The sequence below is a fragment of the Gekko japonicus genome, unplaced genomic scaffold (assembly GCF_001447785.1).
Source record: "Gekko japonicus isolate JY-2015 unplaced genomic scaffold, Gekko_japonicus_V1.1 scaffold9, whole genome shotgun sequence".
NCBI lineage: Eukaryota > Metazoa > Chordata > Lepidosauria > Squamata > Gekkonidae > Gekko > Gekko japonicus.
Window position 1 is genome coordinate 3,475,041 of NW_015168044.1, and position 18,176 is coordinate 3,493,216.

General features: G+C 45.2%; 1 protein-coding gene and 1 long non-coding RNA gene across 2 annotated transcripts in view; one reads left to right on the forward strand and one right to left on the reverse strand.

Annotated features, from left to right (window-relative positions):
• Nucleotides 1-7,078, forward strand: part of LOC107112991 — a 36,320-nt gene extending 29,242 nt beyond the window's left edge. Inside the window, exon 3 of the long non-coding RNA XR_001482603.1 lies at nt 6,798-7,078. This is a non-coding gene — a long non-coding RNA (uncharacterized LOC107112991). The remainder of the gene's footprint in view (nt 1-6,797) is intronic.
• BIN3 (bridging integrator 3) overlaps nt 1-18,176 on the reverse strand; it is a 118,640-nt gene that overhangs the window by 73,836 nt on the left and 26,628 nt on the right. The window contains exon 2 of the mRNA XM_015414193.1: nt 6,244-6,292. Coding sequence (XP_015269679.1) covers nt 6,244-6,292 — 49 coding nt within the window. The remainder of the gene's footprint in view (nt 1-6,243; nt 6,293-18,176) is intronic.

Here is an 18,176-nt window from a genome sequence, read left to right on the forward strand (position 1 = left end):
TACATTGAGTCACTTTGGTCATCTGTTCCTTGAAGTTATTCAGCTGGTCCATTAGGGGGTGCATGGATTCTGCCAAAGTCTTTGCCAGCTCGTTGGTTCCTTCCGGTTTGGGGCTCTCAATTCCTTTCGCTTTCAAAAGTTTCTCCTTTTCCGGCCTCTTCCCCACCATGTTTCTCGGATTGTTTACTTTCGCAAACGTTTTGAAAGTCTCTGAATATGCGCTTAAACACTCACACACTCCTTGGTAAGTACTTCTTAACAGTTTTAACCGTTTATTCTTCCGCTCCCCCCCTCATTCGCTCAAAAGTTCATGCGCTTGGGAGGCGTCCCTCCCCCGCTCGCCTAATTCTCTATTGTGTAGTTAGGGTGGGGAGCTTTATTTTCTCTTTAATCAATGCTTAAACGACTCACTTTCATAAGCGGTCCTCAGACCTCGTTTACTTTTGGTTTTAGACGCTCAATCTCCTGCGCTTGCCCCGGTTAGCGTTGCTTAAGTCCATTCAGTCTCTCAGCATGGAGAACAGTCGGAACGGAGAGGCGCCTCAATTCTCCAGCATTCTGCCATCGAAAAGGCGACCTCTCAGAAGTTCCATGGCCAGAGTCCCTTCAACCGGGTCTCTGGGGGGGTGACGAACCTGCGCACCCCCTCCTTCGGCTGGAGCGCAGCTTCACCCCCGGGAGGTCCGGGAGATGAGTCTGCTCTAGCGCGCCGCCATCACCGGAAGTCAACAGAAGAGACTTTGTGATGGCAATATCTGTACCTTTATTTAACCATAGTTAGAAGAGAAGTTAGTGCATATCTGCTCTACCATCCCTTCCCCCTCCACCAGTCAAATGACAGCTGCTCTTTTTTTGGGGGGGGATTATTCTGTCTGGAACTGGATTTGGTCAGGTTAAGGTGAAAGCGTTAGCACAATGGGTCTGAGGGGCTGGAGAGCAGATCAGTTCACTGGCTGCTTTCTTGTACAGGGATTTTCCTTTGACCGTGAAGCATGAAACTACAATTGACACTCTGCCCTTCCTCAGAGGACTGGTAGCAAGTAGGCACACTGAAATATGACTAACGTTTCCTCCAGCTGAAGTCAATCATCTCTTAGAACAACTGTTACCAAACCATGTTTGCATTGGAGGAGTGCTCCCCCTGCCCTGAACCAAAAAGGTCCGGTGAGCCAAGTTGCCCTTGTTAGAGTGTGCCTCCCTCTCCCCGCCCTTGGAAGCCAGACTGCTCCAGAGGCAGTCAAACAGATAGTCTCTGTCAACTGCTTCTTTACATGTGTATGTTTGTGATCTAAACTTGCGAGTGGGAGAGCTTCTCCAACAAACCACTTCCACTCTCTGATCCAGCACTGGATTCAGCCCTAGAGATGCCTCACCTTCCCACTTCCTGGAATGGAATCCAGAGGCCAACATCTGGAACACAACAGAACCGTAAAACTGATCCTCCCCCTTCTGCGGCTGCTCCTGAAAAGCCTGCACAGATGGAATTCCTCAGTCCACAGTGAAGAGGAAAACCAGAATATTTAAAGCTGCAAAGCAGCCAGATCCATCTGACAATTTCCTGACACTTGCTTTCTTTTAAAGAGAGGACCTTTTAAAAATGATTCAGTACATAAGAACTGCCTTGGTGGATTACAGCAAAGGTCTATCTACTCCCGGTATTCTATTTGCAACAACAGTCAGATGAACCTGGGAACTCGAGAGGAGGGTAAGAAATCCATCAGTATGTGATACTCAGGAACACTCCCTTTGAACACCGAGTTTTGATTTAGCTATCACTTCTAACAGCTGCTGATAGATAAATCCCTTTTTTAAAAAAACTAGCTATCTAAACTTGTGGCTCTTATCACATCTTGTGAGTTCCATCAATTAAGTATGCATTCGTCTGATGAACATACTCCAAATCCACTTCACCGGTAATCCCACATCCAAGTATTATATACAGAGAAAAATGTCTCTCTCCAAATCATAACTGATTCCATAAACCACAATTACGCTTCTACCTAACAGTCTCTTCTGTAAACTAACAAGCCTCAAGTGCATTACCCTTTTCTCACAGGGAAGGTGCTCCAACCTTTACATCATGTTAACTGCCCTTCTCTGAATAAGATCGTTCTTGAGAGGAGGCAGTCAGAACTATGCAGCATTCCAAATGCTGACTGGTTCAGGGATTTACGTAACAGCATTCAGATTCTTGGGGCTTTGTCTACCCCTTTCCTAAAAATTCCAAACACTGAACATGGCCTTTTCATTTCTGAGAGGACATTCCACCACAAACCCCAAATCCTTTTTCTGGATAATCCCAACTAGTTCAGACCCCAACAGTATATATATGATTTTGATTTGACAAAGACGGAGGTCCTGTGCCTGAGCCGAGGTGGTCTGAGGGTAGGTAGGGTTCCCACTCCCGACCTTCGATGGGGCTCCAATGGTGCCAGCGCTGGAAGTTAGGAGTTCGGGAGTGCTCTTGGATGCTTCCTTAACAATGGAGGCCCAGGTAGCAGCCACAGCCAAATCAGCCTTTTATCACCTTCGGCTGATCAGGCAGTTGATACCCTTCCTTGAACGCAACGACTTGGCGACAGTGATCCATGCTATGGTCACCTTGAGACTAGACTAGTGTAATGTCCTCTACATGGGGCTGCCCTGGTCTCAAATCTGGAAGCTGCAGCTCTTGCCTGTGCTAAAAGCATTGTGCTGGCTGCCGATAGCATAAAGGTAAAGGTAAAGGTTCCCTTGCTCGAAAGCCAGGCGAATCCGACTCTAGGGTTGCGGTGCTCATCTCCGTTTCAAAGCCGAAGAGCCAGCACTGTCCGAAGACGTTTCCGTGGTCATGTGGCCGGCATGACTAAACACCAAGGCGCACGGAATGCTGTTACCTTCCCACTGAAGTGGTACCTATTTATCTACTTGCAATTTCTTGCTTTCGAACTGCTAGGTTGGCAGGAGCTGGAACTAGAGACGGGAGCTCACTCCGTCATGCGGCACCCGGGTCTTGAACTGCTGAACTACCGACCTTCCACAGTCTGCAGTTCAGCGTCTTAACCACTTGAGCCACCGCAGCTCCGATAGCATACCGGATCCATTTCAAGGTGCTGGTTCTTACCTTTAAAGCCCTTTATGGCCATGGACCTACATACCTGAGGGACCACCTTTCCCCCCACGTACCCCAGAGAGCACTGCAATCAGGGACCCAGAACCGGCTGGCCCTCCCAAGTCTCAAGGAGGCCAGACTAGTAACAACTAGGGCCAGGGCTTTCGCGGTGGTGGCTCCACTCTGGTGGAATGAGCTCCCAGAAGAGATCAGGGCCTTGCGGGACCTTCTACAGTTCTGTAGGGCCTGTAAAACGGAGCTCTTCCACCAGGCCTTTGGAGCCGCCGCCATTGCCAACAACTGAGAGCCTAAGGCTAGAGAGCCCTGTCCCTCTCTGGGACCCTGACGATAGCCTAAGCTAACCGCCTGAGACGGTCTAAGGAGATCAAGAAGCCTACTGTGAGAAGAGAGAACAACTGCTGTGTAATTAGGACTATTTGTTTATAGGACTAATTGCTTTTAGGACTATTTAAATGTTTTAACTATTGTCTAACTTAAATTTTATGTATTTGTAAATGTTATGTTGTTTTGTAAGCCACCCTGAGCCGGCCTTGGCTGGAAGGGTGAGGTAGAAATTTAATAAATCAAATCAATATGGTTAACAATTCTTCTGTCTCAGTATCTCATTATTCTGTTGCCCATTTCACCAGGTGACCAAGATCCTTTGTGAAGCTTTTTACAGTTTGACTGGGATTTTGCCCTCTTTAATAGTTTGGAGTCATAAGCAAACTTTGCTGTTTCACTGCTCACCTTTACACCAGTTCATTTATTGTTTTGTAAAAGCAAATATCTTTAATAAAAAGATCTCTGCAGGGCTCCATTGCAAAAACTGACCTTATAGTCCCACCCTCTCCTTCCTGCTTTTAAACCAGTTACTGATCTATGAGGACTTCTTATGCCATGATTGTTAAACAAGCTTTTGATAATGGACTTTCTCAAAAGCTTTTTGGAAGGCCAGGTATACATACATGCATCAATGTCAAATTCAAGCTACTCAAGGGGACAAATTAACATCAGACTCGTTACATGTGAGATCCTGAAACAATATACTGCAGACTTGCCTGCGGACATGATCTTGCACCCATCTGCACAAAGGTGTCCAGCTACTTCATTGTAGTCATAATTCTGCTATTGTGCGCAGACAGTGAGACCACTGGGAGCATCTATCACTCAGTTCCTCCCCACCTGGAAGTGGGTCCACCTGGCCATTACATAAATATAGCACCTCCGAATCTTTCCTCAGCAAGCTGGGAAACTTTGTCAACAATGGAGAAAATTAGGCATCTGCTTGAAGGTAGGGCAGAATTAACGCAACATTTGAATTACACACAGCAGCAAAAGCTACAGTGGCTAGTTCTAAAATGCCTAAACTCTGGTGTTGAAAAAGTGTTGATATATTTTTTATCGGTATATATATCAAATTAAATTCACTCATCTTCAATGCTAAGGGCCAATTTAATATATTGTTATTTGGCATTATGCAGTTGTATGCTTGGATTTTGCATAGCTTTTATTGGTTTTGATTAATTTTACGGTAGACTTCCTTTGGGCATACCAGCCTTTTGCTGTTAATATACAGAACATCTGCCACAGAATGTACCAACTGCACACCAGTTATTAATGCCCTGCGCCTAACAACAGCAAAGTTTGACTGAATGTGCTTGTTCTCTCCACCATGAACATTCCTTCTTCCAGGTGTTGTGTCACTTAAATTGTAAACCATTCCAAAAAGGACCCATCTACCTCATTATTAGTAGAGAGGTGACACCAGCAGTAATGAGCCCTATTAACTCTCTCTGGAACCAATAGAACCTGAAATGCTGAAATTTTGGATGGCCATAGGAAGAGAACTTATAGGAGTCCCGTTGAAAGAAGTCAAATGTATGAGACACAACGCCATAACCATTTAATGCCCCTGCTCATTTGAAGTGGTAACAGAAAACCTGCTGCCATAGGACATCCAGTAGCAATGGCTCCTTATTAAGAAGAGGCATCAAAAGCACCCTAATCCCCATCCTACCCAGCCACATTGGCTTAGGAAAACAGCTTGGGGACTTTCACCCACATAACCCCTCCTTATATCCTAAGGCATTGATGTTGGTGGTTAAGTTGGTGTTCCACAGAGGAAGGATAAAAAAATGCTAGTCTGTACAAAGGATTAGCTTGCTAGAACAGTTACAAATGCAGATAGTTCCAGGCGGTCAGCCGTGCTGGTCTCAAGCAAAAGAACAAATTTAGTGTCCAGTGGCACCTTTAAGACCAACAAAGGTTTATTCAATGTATGAGCTTCTGTGTGCAGGCACACTTTTTCAAATACCTTTTTGAAAAAGTACCTATTTGAAAAATACCTACTTGAAAAAGTGTGCGTGCACACAGAAGCTCACACCTTGAATGAACCTTTGTTGGTCTTAAAGGTGCCACTGTATTCTAAATTTGAGTTACAAATGCAGTGTCTCTGTCACATCAACCACTGTGAACACTTGCTTTAAAGAAAGGTAAATGCAGGTTAATTCAGGGACAGCTAACATGACCAGGGCACAAAGATGTCAAGGAAAGCTGTGGTCAGCTCCAAGCACTTCAGGACAGGACAATCCAAAAATTCATTTTCAAATGCTTTTTAAAAAAGCAAATGCTCTGCAGCCCAAATTAATTCACGCCCGGGCACCAAGCATTTCAGTTTCCTCCAATAAACCTTCCTTTGGATAGAGTTATATTCAGCAATATGAACCACTCCCCCTCCTCCATCTGCTCAGAAAAGATGAACAAACAAGCCATTGCTGAAAGAAGGAAGGAAGGAAGCATGTTCAGCCATCTCCTAGGAAAACCATGCCAGAGTGAGAAGAGCCCCTCCTCCTACCACACAAAAAGGGGGGTGAAAAGTTTAAAAGGGGAGGGGAGAGCAGAAGGAAAACACACACATACACACCAAATTCCCAGATACCAAAATAATCCACTCGGGTACTGAGACTCCCCCTCATTCAAAGGAACTGAGTGGTGGTCAAAGAGAGAAGCAAATTTCAGCTCACTCATGTTTTCCCCTCCCACACACACAAACAACATATTAAAAACCGGGATCAGTTAATGCGCTGGCTTGAGTCATCAGCCATATGATCAAAGAGTGGATCTAAAAAAGGGGGAATTGGTTTACTCACTGTCTTGGGTACAATCTGTTTCTTAGGCTGCCCAATCTTGAACGGAATCCTGGAAAGGAGAAGGGGTGGGGGGAGAAGCAAGCACAGATATTTATATAAACAAGTAAGCATAACTGCTCTCAGATACAATATCATTTTCACACAGCAAACTCCAGAGTCTCGTTCTTGGGGGAAGAATTGAGTGGCAAAGGATTGCTGTTTGTACCAAGGTCTGAGAGCCAAATTTGAGATAAACGTGTAAGTCAGCCATTGCTCTGTTCTGTGGAATTATCTATTTACATCATTAAACAAGAACTCCAACAGCAAGATCTTCCCTTGACCTGAGTAGATAAGTGTGGTATATAACAACAATAAGGAAACAAAGCCCTCTGCAAATGTTTAGATAAAGAGCAGTGGGAAGAAGAAAAATTAGAAAGCCATATGTTTAAAGCCGTGAATGGCTTCAAAGGATTTTTGAATGCAGTACTAGGGGGAGGGAGGGCTCAGCTGACATCTTTTCTCCTTCTTAAGAGGAGACCTTCAAAACTGTGTCACCTGAATTCATATCTTCACAGGTGCTACTTGTAAAATAAAGGCACCTTGCTAGAGTGATGGCTACGAGTGCTTCTAGACCTCAACTGTCTCCAATAAACACAGAGTTTTGGCAGGTGAGCCACACATCAACCTGCTGGAGTGCCAGCATCCTGGATACCTGCAAACCAGACACCCACTGTGACAACTGACAACTGGAGGTTCTTCTGATGCAGATTCGTGTGTGTTTACAGAGTATGTACTAATACAAATAACGTTACATCCGCATTCACACGTGAATTAAAATAGCTGCTAGATATCTCTCTCCCACAATCAATGAAGTCAACTGGTATTTCTTTGGAAAATATGTATCCCCCTCTTCCTACCAGAAAGTAGCAATCATGGTAGCGTTATTGTGACCTCACCCATTGTTCACAGACATTTTAACTACTCTGAGGAAGGGTCAGGCAAAGAATGTTGACGTTAGTACAGGTGCTTTAACTGAAGCAGAAAGTAATTTCGGTTTGGAGGAAATCCTCACCCTTCTGTAGGGGCAGGTCAGGAAATTGTGCTGTTGGCAGAAAAGAGGGGAAGAGTGATGGGTTTGCAATGGCTGGGGCCAAATGGCTAAGGAGAGAGACTCCTGCTGATTCAAACTATTCAGCAAATAACTTCCACTGAAGATCCCTATGCATCCTCTATTTCTTCCAGCTAAGGCAATGGTGGGGGAATTGGCAAATTCGGTTCTTGGTAAGGTTCCTGTGCCTTTGACAACTATGCAGAAGGGACGGCAGCAACAGGAACAGCCTTGCTTACCCGTTTATACCACTTTTTGCACGAGTGCTTGACTCAGTTAACAAAAATTTAACTGCACTGCAGCATGGCAGGGGAAGCTGCACCTCTTTGAAACCCTCCTTTTTACACAAGCATTAAATGTATATGCCCCTTGCATGAAATCCAATTTGTCTAAGAGTTGAGCAGGGAGTGGAACATTAAACAGAAGGGAACACACACTGCTTACTTTAAATGCACTAGTGGGTACGCTTACACACGTGCTTCCACTCACACTGCCATTTATACACAGTTTGTCACGCATCCTTCCCCTTTCAACTCCACGTGAAGCATCCCAGCTGCATAACCCAAGCCCCACTCACGACACTTATGAAACTCATGCCTAGGTGCAGAAGCTCAGAGTTGCAGCCCAGGAAGCCTGCTCAAAAAACAGGATGGAGGCGGAGTGGAATTGAAAAGAGTCAGGGCAGAAGGGAGGCAATCTGGCCTGGACACAAACTCTTCTGTTCGTTGCAAAAAAGCAAAGTATATTGGACAACAGAACTGGGAGGGAGTCCCAGTCAGTTCCAGTTTTTTCATATTTACATCCCACCAGCCATGGAGCAGAGTAGGTTAGGCTGAAAGTGTGGTGACCTGCAGGCCTCAGAGGTGAGCAGGAAGTTGAACTTGGGGCTTCAGCATCCCAAGGCAAAACTACCTGCCAGAGACTTTTTTCAGCTGTGGGCACCTTTCCGCAAATACCACACCACGGAAGACAACACAGACAGCTATATAATCTGGGCAGGGGGGGGGAAGGGGGATATAAAAAGCCATTGGACGTCTCACATCCCTCTTTCTTTTGCCTTCTTAACCAAATGCCGCCATTGTTTTCCAACCAAGGGTATAATTTTGCCACCAATAATAAACCTAGCCTGCAACTTGTAGCCCTCCTGAACTGACCATGGAGTACAAACCAGCTTTAGTATAAATTTAATTTCAGAAGTGTTTCCTGTTTATTGTTCTACTGTAGGTCTAATGTAATTTTAGTCTGTTAACCCTTTCTTGCTTTGCTGGCATTCTCTGCTGCAATGAATCACACATCTTCCATAAACAAGCAATTGTCTGGCATATAATTACATTGTCAATAGCAACTTGGATGTTTTGGAGGAAAAACACAAGAAATTAAGGATCCCCCCCCCAGCTTTTTTCCTACATTGGCAAAAATCAAAATTGGGGTGATACCGTTTATTGTTTGTTATTGTTGCAGGTTTCTGGCAAAGGAATTAAATATAGTACAATAAGAGCTAGCCATTATTTTGTAATTCCACAGCCATGGAATTAGTTTGTATAATCTAGTATTTTATACATAACCCATTTGTATTTATTTTACTTCATCTAAAGCCTGCCATTCTCCACAATGGAGACTCAAAGTGGCTTATATCATTTCCCTCTCATCTATTTTAACCTCACATCAACCTTGTGAGGTAGGTTAGGCTGAGAAAGTGTGACTGGCCCAAGGACACTCAGCAAGTTTCCACGGCAGAGTGGGGACTCAAAACTGGTTTCCCAGACCCTAATCTGACACTCTAACCATAACGCTATCTGCATCTCTACGTCAGACACATTCATAAGAATCTTAGCTTTCAATGTTTTTAAAAACGAAGGTCCTAGCCCTCATACAGCAGAAATGAGAGTCCTCTGGCCCATGCAACAATGAGGCTCTCCTAGAAGCAAATCCTTCCTCTAGCTGATCTGAGTAGAATAGGTTACAGAAATGAACAGAACTAGTCAAGAACAAAGGCAATGGAACTAAGAGGGAAGTCATGGTGATAGTGCAAAGAACTGTGGGCAGGGAGGTTATTAGCTTCAGCAAGAAGGAGAACGCCTGCAATCTTGGCGAGAGCAGGTTCTGTAGAATGACTGGGATGGAAGCAAAGTTAGAAAGGATTAAAAAGAAAAGCTAGACAAGAAAGGCAGGTGCTTCAGAAGCTTTAAAATGAGGAGCAAACAGGTCAAGAAAAAAGGGAAAGAACGGAAGTGAAAGCCATTGAAGTCAGCTCTGCTACAGAGGGTACCTAACCCACATCTGCAAGAAAAGCCTCCCATACACACCATTTCTGACTGCCAGTGTAATTTTGGTATTATTTGGTATATAAATGCACATATCCTGTTAAATACACACACATGCAACAGGACATTTATTTAAAGAAACTGTAAGTGCTGTGAGACAGAGGAGATTATACCACATTTATACTTTGAGCAGCACCAGTGGTAACTTTTCCCCTGCAGTGCTTATGATTGTGCTTTACTGAGGAACATAATCAGTTGCGCCTGATATATAAGTACAGTTCCGCAGGGCCTGCAAGACAGAGCTCTTCCACCAGGCCTTCAACTAAGGAGCCGCACTATATAACTGAGGCCTTGGCAATATTAACACCATCGTCAACATCATTATAACATCATTTAAACAGCTGGATATAACCCAGGGTATGCTGGCAAGTTGCTTTTTTGTATTGTTGGATGCTGCTCATGCCCGCCATCATATATGAATCATTCTAGCACTTTGTATGTTTTTATGTGTATTTTGTTGTGCTTTTAGATAAATTTGTTTGAGTTTTTTTATCCTATGTAAGCCGCCCTGAGCCTGCCTTGACGGGGAGGGCAGGATAGAAATTAAATAAATAGTGTACAAGTATGGGAACACTGACGATCATTAAAAGTACTGAATGTAGATGCTGGTACAAGAGCTTAGAACTAAGGTGACGTTGTATGAAGGATACCTGGTTGTGTGCAGAACACCTTTTCAGGATTAAACCATTGTAAGACAACCCACAGTAGATACTCCCAATTATTATCACTGTGTCATCAGCAACTACAAGTCCTCTGATCATTATTTCTAATAATCTGTTACTTAAATGGGCATTGTGGGGGGGGGGGATACCACTGACAATACTGAACACAGGTGGCAGGGCAGATATGAGATCACAGTGCAACACAGTCCATAAATCAACTGAAAATTATCAGTGTGACACTCATACAAAAACAGCTGTCAGCTTCCCCAGTTCTGTTGGGCTGATGTGGATGAAAACACATAAGAACATAAGAACATAAGAGATGCCAATGTTGGATCAGGCCAAAGGCCCATCCAGTCCAACACTCTGAATCCCACAGTGGCCAGAAATACCAGTGCCATCAGGAGGTCCACCAGTGGGGCCAGGACATTAGAAGCCCTCCCACTGTTGACCCCCCCAAGCACCAAGAAGACAGAGCATCACTTGCCCCAGAGCCCCTATCTATACCTTGTGGCTAATAGCCACTGATGGACCTCTGCTCCATATGCTTATCTAATTCCCTTTTGATGCCGTCCATGCTTGTAGCCGCCACCACTTCCTGTGGCAGTGAATTCCAAGTGTTAACCACTCTTTGGGTGAAGAAGTACTTCCTTTTATCCGTTCTAACCCGACCGCTCAGCAATTTCATGGAGTGCCCACGAGTTCTTGTATTGTGAGAAAGGGAGAAAAGTACCTCTTTCTCTACCTGCTCTTTCCCATGCATAATCTTATAAACCTCAATCATGTCACCCCTCAGTCGTCGTTTCTCCAAGCTAAAGAGCCCTAAGCACCTTAACCTTTCCTCATAGGGAAAGTGTTCCAACCCTTTTATCATTCGAGTTGCCCTTTTCTGCACTTTTTCCAAAGCTATAATATCCTTTTTAAGGTGTGGTGACCAGAACTGCACACAGTATTCCAGATGAGGTCACACCATTGATTTATATAGGGGCATTATGATATTGGCTGAGAAGGAGGACAGCAGCTACCCAAGGCTACAGGCCTCAGAGTGGCACATCTGTGCAGTAACCTCACTGATTCTGTTATGTTCTACTCATTCTTCATCAGCCACAATGCTGCTGCTTATTCCCTCCCCTCAAAAATAAAAAAAAACCCTCTGAAAATCCTCTAGTATTCAAAATAAAGCATTCCAAATGCATGCATTTATTAAAAAGAAAATATAGATATTTAGGTCTGGGTTTCCTGGGGACACATGGCTAACGCCGCCGCCCCTCCAATACACTAATTTGCTACACAAATATCTTGCACTCATATCTATCTGCTCTGATATCACTACACATTCTAGTGCTTCCTTACATAAGCATTCAAAGAACACACAGGGAAAAGTAATATGAGAGCTAATCCAGAGACTAGAATGGTTCTCTACAGAAGAAAAAAGAGGATTTCATTCCACCTGTAAACTATTTGAACACATTATTTAAAATCCAAATTGCGTAATATCCTGCAGTTTTGCTGACACTGCTCCCCCTCACCCAAGAATGTACAATATTTCTTTCTAATAAAAATCATTTAATCATACCCAGAGGAGCAGTATACAGTCTCAACCAGGTCAGGACAATGACACCTTACTGATTCTGTGCTGTTGGGGAGCAGGGAGAGTAATCTTCATTAACGCAAAAGCAAACAGAATTGGTCCTTTCAGAAGTAGCTGCCCACAAGCAAAATCATTCAAGATGGCAGATACATGAGGAAAAGCAGCTTGGAAACTGTAGAAACCAACAAGAGTATGAGCAGACACTAACCATTAATTAGCAGATCAGCCTCCACATTGACTAATTACCAGGTAAAGGACATTTTTAAACTGATCATTTACCTCTTTCTTCTATTTAGATGGTCTACGCTTTGCAAAGTGTATTGCATAAAGCATCTGAGGCCCCGGTCACACGGGCCGGATAACGCGGGAGGGAGGCGTGGCTATTTGTGGCGCCACAATTTAACGCGCCAGAATACGATCCCACGCATCGGCAGCATGCTACGGTTCTGTCCCTCTGCATCTGCGCATCAACGAGGGGCCAGAGGGAAAAGTGGCACGCTGGCGCAATCATACCGAAGGAGTCCAGAGGCAGCCCGTGGCAAATTGGTTGCTAGTACCTTCGACCAGGTATTTTTTTATTGCGCATTTTCGGCGGTACGCCACAGGTTGGCTACGAGTGTGTTCCACTTGCCAGATGTTGCAGTGTGATCGCGCCTGGAAACTCCGCCATTCTATCGTGGCTCTCCCGCAGCAAATTCGCCATGTGACCGGGGCCTAAATTCTGCAACAACAAACTGGGGCATATGGACAAGATATCCCATACTGAGGACTCTAGCAGTGGGAACCAAGCATCTTTTGCCCTAGCCATAGCCAACTGCTAGAGAAGGGAATGGCTGACTTGGTCTCTGCTATGTGCAGTGACACTACAGCACCTGGCCTGAAGGTACTACTGTGGCTACCACCTCAGCATTGATGAAGGGGCACAAGGGGCCAATCAGGTTCCACGTTAATAGCTCGGGGACCTGGTACATCCAGCAAGTTCTGCTTCCCCGACCGTAGTGCTCTTGGGGGAATATGTGGGGAAAGGCGGTCCCTTAGGTAGACTGGTCCCTGGCCATACTCTGGCCTGGCTCTTCAGTCTGAGCTGCTATTGGATGGCCCCCCCCCCCTTTGCCTGTTTGCTTCCTGGTCCACCAGTCTCTCACATCCTGGCACAGGTGCTGCTTTACCACAATGCACAGTATCAATTATGACCACGAGTTCAGGAAGGTGAAGGCTAAATCCACTCCCTCCCCACAAGCCAGGGGTGGGGATCTAACCACTGGTTCCATCAGAGATATCCTTGCATGCAAGCAATGGGTTACTGCTACATGCAAGAATCTCAAGATTTTTGGATTCAGCTGTCTGAATCCTACCACCTTCCAGAGCAACCAAGAGGATGTGGCCTCTTCCCACTTGCCAGCCAGCCTTTCACTTGAAGCTGCAAGTGGTTCCTTGAGCAATATTATCTTCCAGAGGGGCTAGGAAGACAAAGGCTCCCAGTCTGACAACCATTCCACTAGAAATATTAAAAAAAAAGTAATATTAACTAATATTAATGCATCCCTCCACATTGTAAACCTCTTTGAGAGTATTTTTTTAACTTGAAAAACAACTAATAAATGCATCAAATGAATAAAACAGATCAGTACCAATGTGTTGTGCTGCCACAAGGACTAGTAACTTGCTTTTAAGAGTGAAAGCTGAGACTCCTTCACATCTCTCCCTGTATTCATGGGCAGAATGCAAGGCCAAGATTTCTGCTTAAATATTAATAGTGCAGTCCCAAAGTTATCTATATATCTAATTCCCAGACTTTTTTTCTGTGTGGATACTTATTTCCGCCAACAGAGGGCTCACTCTCCCCCAACACCTCTTTCTACAGAATCAAGGGCCTTCCTGGGTCTGCAGAAAAATCCAAAAAGTTTTTTAAAAACCCTCAGGGAAGGTTGGATTACCCCCAAAACCTTTTGAAATGGCCTCTGCAGGGATCTATTCCAGGTATCAATGGTGAGAGATTAGAACGTTAGGAGGGGGGGGTTCTAACTGGCTCTGTCAGTAAAAGGGTGGGGGAAGGGCCCTTTCCAGGCCTCTTTCAGCCTTTGAGTGAGGGAGGGAGCCTTGGGGCCAGGCCTGACAAGGGTTGCCAGTGCCAGGCTAGGGAATTTCTTGCGATTTTGTGGTAGACTCTCAGGAAAGCTGGGTTTGGGGAAGGGAGAGGCCTCAGCTGGATATAATGCCACAGAATCCACCCTCCAAAGCAGCCATTTTCTCCAGGAAGACAGATCTCTGCTGTCTAGAGTTCACTCTCCAGACACCACTTGGAGGTTGGCAACTCTAGGCCTGCCAGCAGTCTAGGGTTGCCAGGTCCCCCCTGGGCACCAGCAGGGGATGGGGGGGGTAAGGTTGCCAAATCTAAGCTGGGAAACTCTTGGAGATTTGGGGGTGGACCCCGGGGAGGACAGGGACCTTAGTGAGGTACAATGCCATACAGTCCATCCTCCAAAGCATCCATTTTCTCCATGGGTAGTTATCTCTATAGTCTGGAGATGAGCAGTAATTCCAGGGGATCCCCAGTTCCCACCTGGAGGCTGGCATCCCTAGGCAGTGCCGGGCTTGACCAGCATGGGTGGAGCCCCAGGGATCAAAAGGAAGATGTCAGAAGAGACAGAGGTGGTAAGGAAGGCCGACTGGCTGAGCAAAGCTGAGAGGGTGCAAAAAAAGGAGAAAGATGAACATGAGGAGGAGCTGGAGTCTGGAGCAAGATAGGACTACGAAACCAGGACAGGCCTGCATTTGAGCGGTGGAGCCTGGGGAGGGTGGGGTTTGGGGAGGGGAGGAACTTCTGACCGGTATAATGCCATAGACTCCACCCTCCAAAACCAGCCATTTCCTCCATGAGAACTACCAGCCTCCGAGTGAGGGCCGGAGATCACCCAGAATTACAACTGTTGTCCAGGTTACCCTGGATAAAATGGCTGCCTTAGATGGTTGTGACTAAGGCATTATACCCTACTGAGGCTTTTTTGCCTCCCCAAGCCTCACTGTCCCATGGCTCCACCACCAGATCTCCATAAATTACCCAACCTGGAGCTAGCAGCCCTAAGGTGAATTGATCTCTGTAACTGGGAAATCTGTTGTGATTCCAAGAGTGCTTCCAGTGCTACCATGAGGAGAGAGGAAGCAGGTGGGTGGCTGGGAGTACTGCCACCACCACTGCTGCTGTATGCGGGGTGGGGGAGGAAGCAGGCAGGAGGCTGGGAGAATGATGGGGGCAGAAAGAGAGAGTGATGGGGTGGGGGGCAGAAAAAGAAAGAAAGTGACGAGGTGTGGATGCAGAAAAAGAGAATGATGACGGGTCAGAAAAAGAGGAAGTAACATGCATGAAGGAGAGAGAGTAAGAAAAGGGGGGACAGAAGGGGAAAAGAGTGTGAGACAGGTAGGGGGAGAGGGGAGGAAGCAAAGGTGTGAGGAATGAGATGACCATCCCACAAGTTTCTTGCGGGTCTCTACTTGTACCCTTTCTAAACCCATTGAAGACAACGGGTTTCAGAAGGATGCAGCTCAATTTAGGACTGCCCCATAAACATCAAATACTAAATCAATTTAAGCTTACATTAAGTTTCTAATTAAAATATGAGGGCTTTTGGGAAGGGCATATCCTGACAAAGAAATATCTTCAGCCAGAAGGGAAGAAACGCACAGTCACAGTTAAAGTCATACTGGCAGCAAATAACTCCTAAGCAATCAGCAGGGAAGCCTGATTTAATGTGGTCATTTTTCACCATAAGCCACATTAGTTTTCCTAGACCTCAGTCATCATATCAACCAAGACCAGGAGCTGGGGGGGGTGGGGGAGCATAACTACTGGATGGAAGCCGCAGACTGAGAGTATGCCAGGTTCACAATCGCTCCCAAGTAGCCTTGTTCAGCTACTTCATCCTACCCTACCCTACCAGTTTGAAATGACAGGGATTCATCCTTTTCAGTGCTAGTTTCTTCTGAAAGTTAATTAAATGTCTGCCCTCCTTCATGTGGGCTCATTCTTCTTTACACCACTCAGTACTCACGTATGAAATGACACAAGAAAGCAAGATGTTTCAAACATATGCCATGTAGAAAAGGAGTAAGAGGAAAAAGATTAAGAATTCTCATCTGCAAAAGTCTTGCACACAGAGAGGACAAGTATAGGCTCACTCCTGGAGCAAAAAGAAAGAAAGAAAATTGAGAGGGATGAGGAGCAAAGCTACAAGGATGGTCTGAAGTGTTCTCTATCTAGTAGTATATTTGCACTGGAATTCTAGCTGACTACTTGTGATTTATAAGGCAGTCAAACCTAAAAGCCTATTTTTAGAAGTATGTACCCAACTGAAGTCTGTTTTCCAGATTCTAAATTTCAGCGATTCAGATAAAGAATACAGCTAAGTGAAAAAGATGGTAATACCCAATAATGTTAATGGATTTCTAAAACAAATATTCAGAGTGTTCAAAGCCAAAGTAAGAAGCTCTCATGGACATCTTCATTTGACTGCATGATCAGTTAAGGCTGGCCTAGACTGGAGCCAAAGGCCATACTCAAATAATAATAATAATAATAATAATAATAATCATCATCATCATCACCATCATCATCATCATCATCATCATCATCATCATCATCATCATCGTATGGCATTGTGTGTCGTATAGCCAGGAGAATCTAAGACTGTCCAGCAGTCAGAAGTTCTAACTCATTTATCATTACGAACCACTAGGTGGTGAGCTAGACTTGTTTTTAAGGCAAGAGATGTTTCAAAGATGGCTTGCCATTGCCTGCCTCTGCATCACAACTCTAGTATTCCTTAGATGGTACCAGCCCCAGAGATCTGATGATTGGGTTAGCCTGGGCTATCCGGGTCAGGGCCATACTCAAATCTAGACCCAGGATGGATGTTTTCAAACCCAGGATCCTGTGCTCTGTTGCTGATTCTGAAATGCAGGACTTGCATGGGGGTCAGAGCTAGATCTGAATGCAAAGTCCAGCAAGCAGAAGATATTGCTCAGTTGACCAAGCATAGATCATTTCTTTCAGGTCTGACCAATTTAGAGGACTCAAAATAACTGGCAATTGCAGGAATTGATGTGCACTCCTTTTCACTGGCTTAAATAGCTTTAAAAGGAAATTAGACAAATTCACAGAGAATAGGCCTATCAGTGGCTATGGTTAAGTGACTGAGGAAGACCATACACTTAATCTTGATAAAACAGAAGTGATGCTGGTTGGAAAGGCTGAGATTCTTGGCCAGTGTGGCTATTAGTGTGGCTCTGCTAAAAGCTTGAGAGTTCTGCTGGATCTGCCCCTTCTGCTAGGAAAGCAGGTGGCAAAATGTGCCTTTTACCAACTTCATACAGCATGAAAATTGTCTGTTTTTTAATTTAATTATCTCTCAAGGCATCTCTGATCATCAGACCAGGGATTATAAGATATGTCCCACTCTGCAAATGGCAGCCCTGCCACTGTCAGGGGGCATGAGGGTCAAGAGGAAACAGGGCACCATACTGAGGATAAGAGGAATGTGCCCTCAGTAGGGACCTCTTCTTCAGCTGGTCCTTTCACATCAAGGAACCATCCCTGGGTAGGGAGAGAGGGAGGGGGGCTCTTGGTAGTTGGTGATTCGATCCTTAGGCAGGTAGACAGCTGGGTGGCAAACCCGTGTACTGACCGTATGGTGACTTGTCTGCCTGGTGCAAATTTAAGCTTATATTAAGTTTCTAATTCTAGATAGGCTGGTAGACAGTGCTGGGGAGGAGCCAGTGGTCGTGGTACATGTTGGCACCAACGATGTCGGGAAATGCAGTCATGAGCAATGTTCCCTCTTTGTGAGCTACCAGCATTAAAGTTGTGAGCAGGTGAATTGGCTACTGAATAACTTAGTTTGCTCTGGAGCCATCTTTCCTCAGCTAAGACAAAAATGTGTGAGCCGGAGGCTAAAAAACTGTGAGCTAGCTCACACTAACTCAGCTTAGAGGGAACACTGGTCATGAGGTCCTGGAGGAAAAATGTTGGCTTCTACGCAGGAGACTCAAGGCCAGGACCTCCAAGGTAGCCTTCTTAGAAATGCTACCTGTTCCACACACAGGGCTGGAGAGACAGGCACAGATCAGTAGTCTCAATGCATGGATGAGACGATGGTGTAGGAAGGAAGGGTTCAAGTTTGTTAGGCACTGGGATGCTTTTTGGAACAAGAGGGAGCTGTACAAAAGAGACGGTCTCCACTTATCCCAAGAAGGAACCAGGCTGCTGGCGCTTA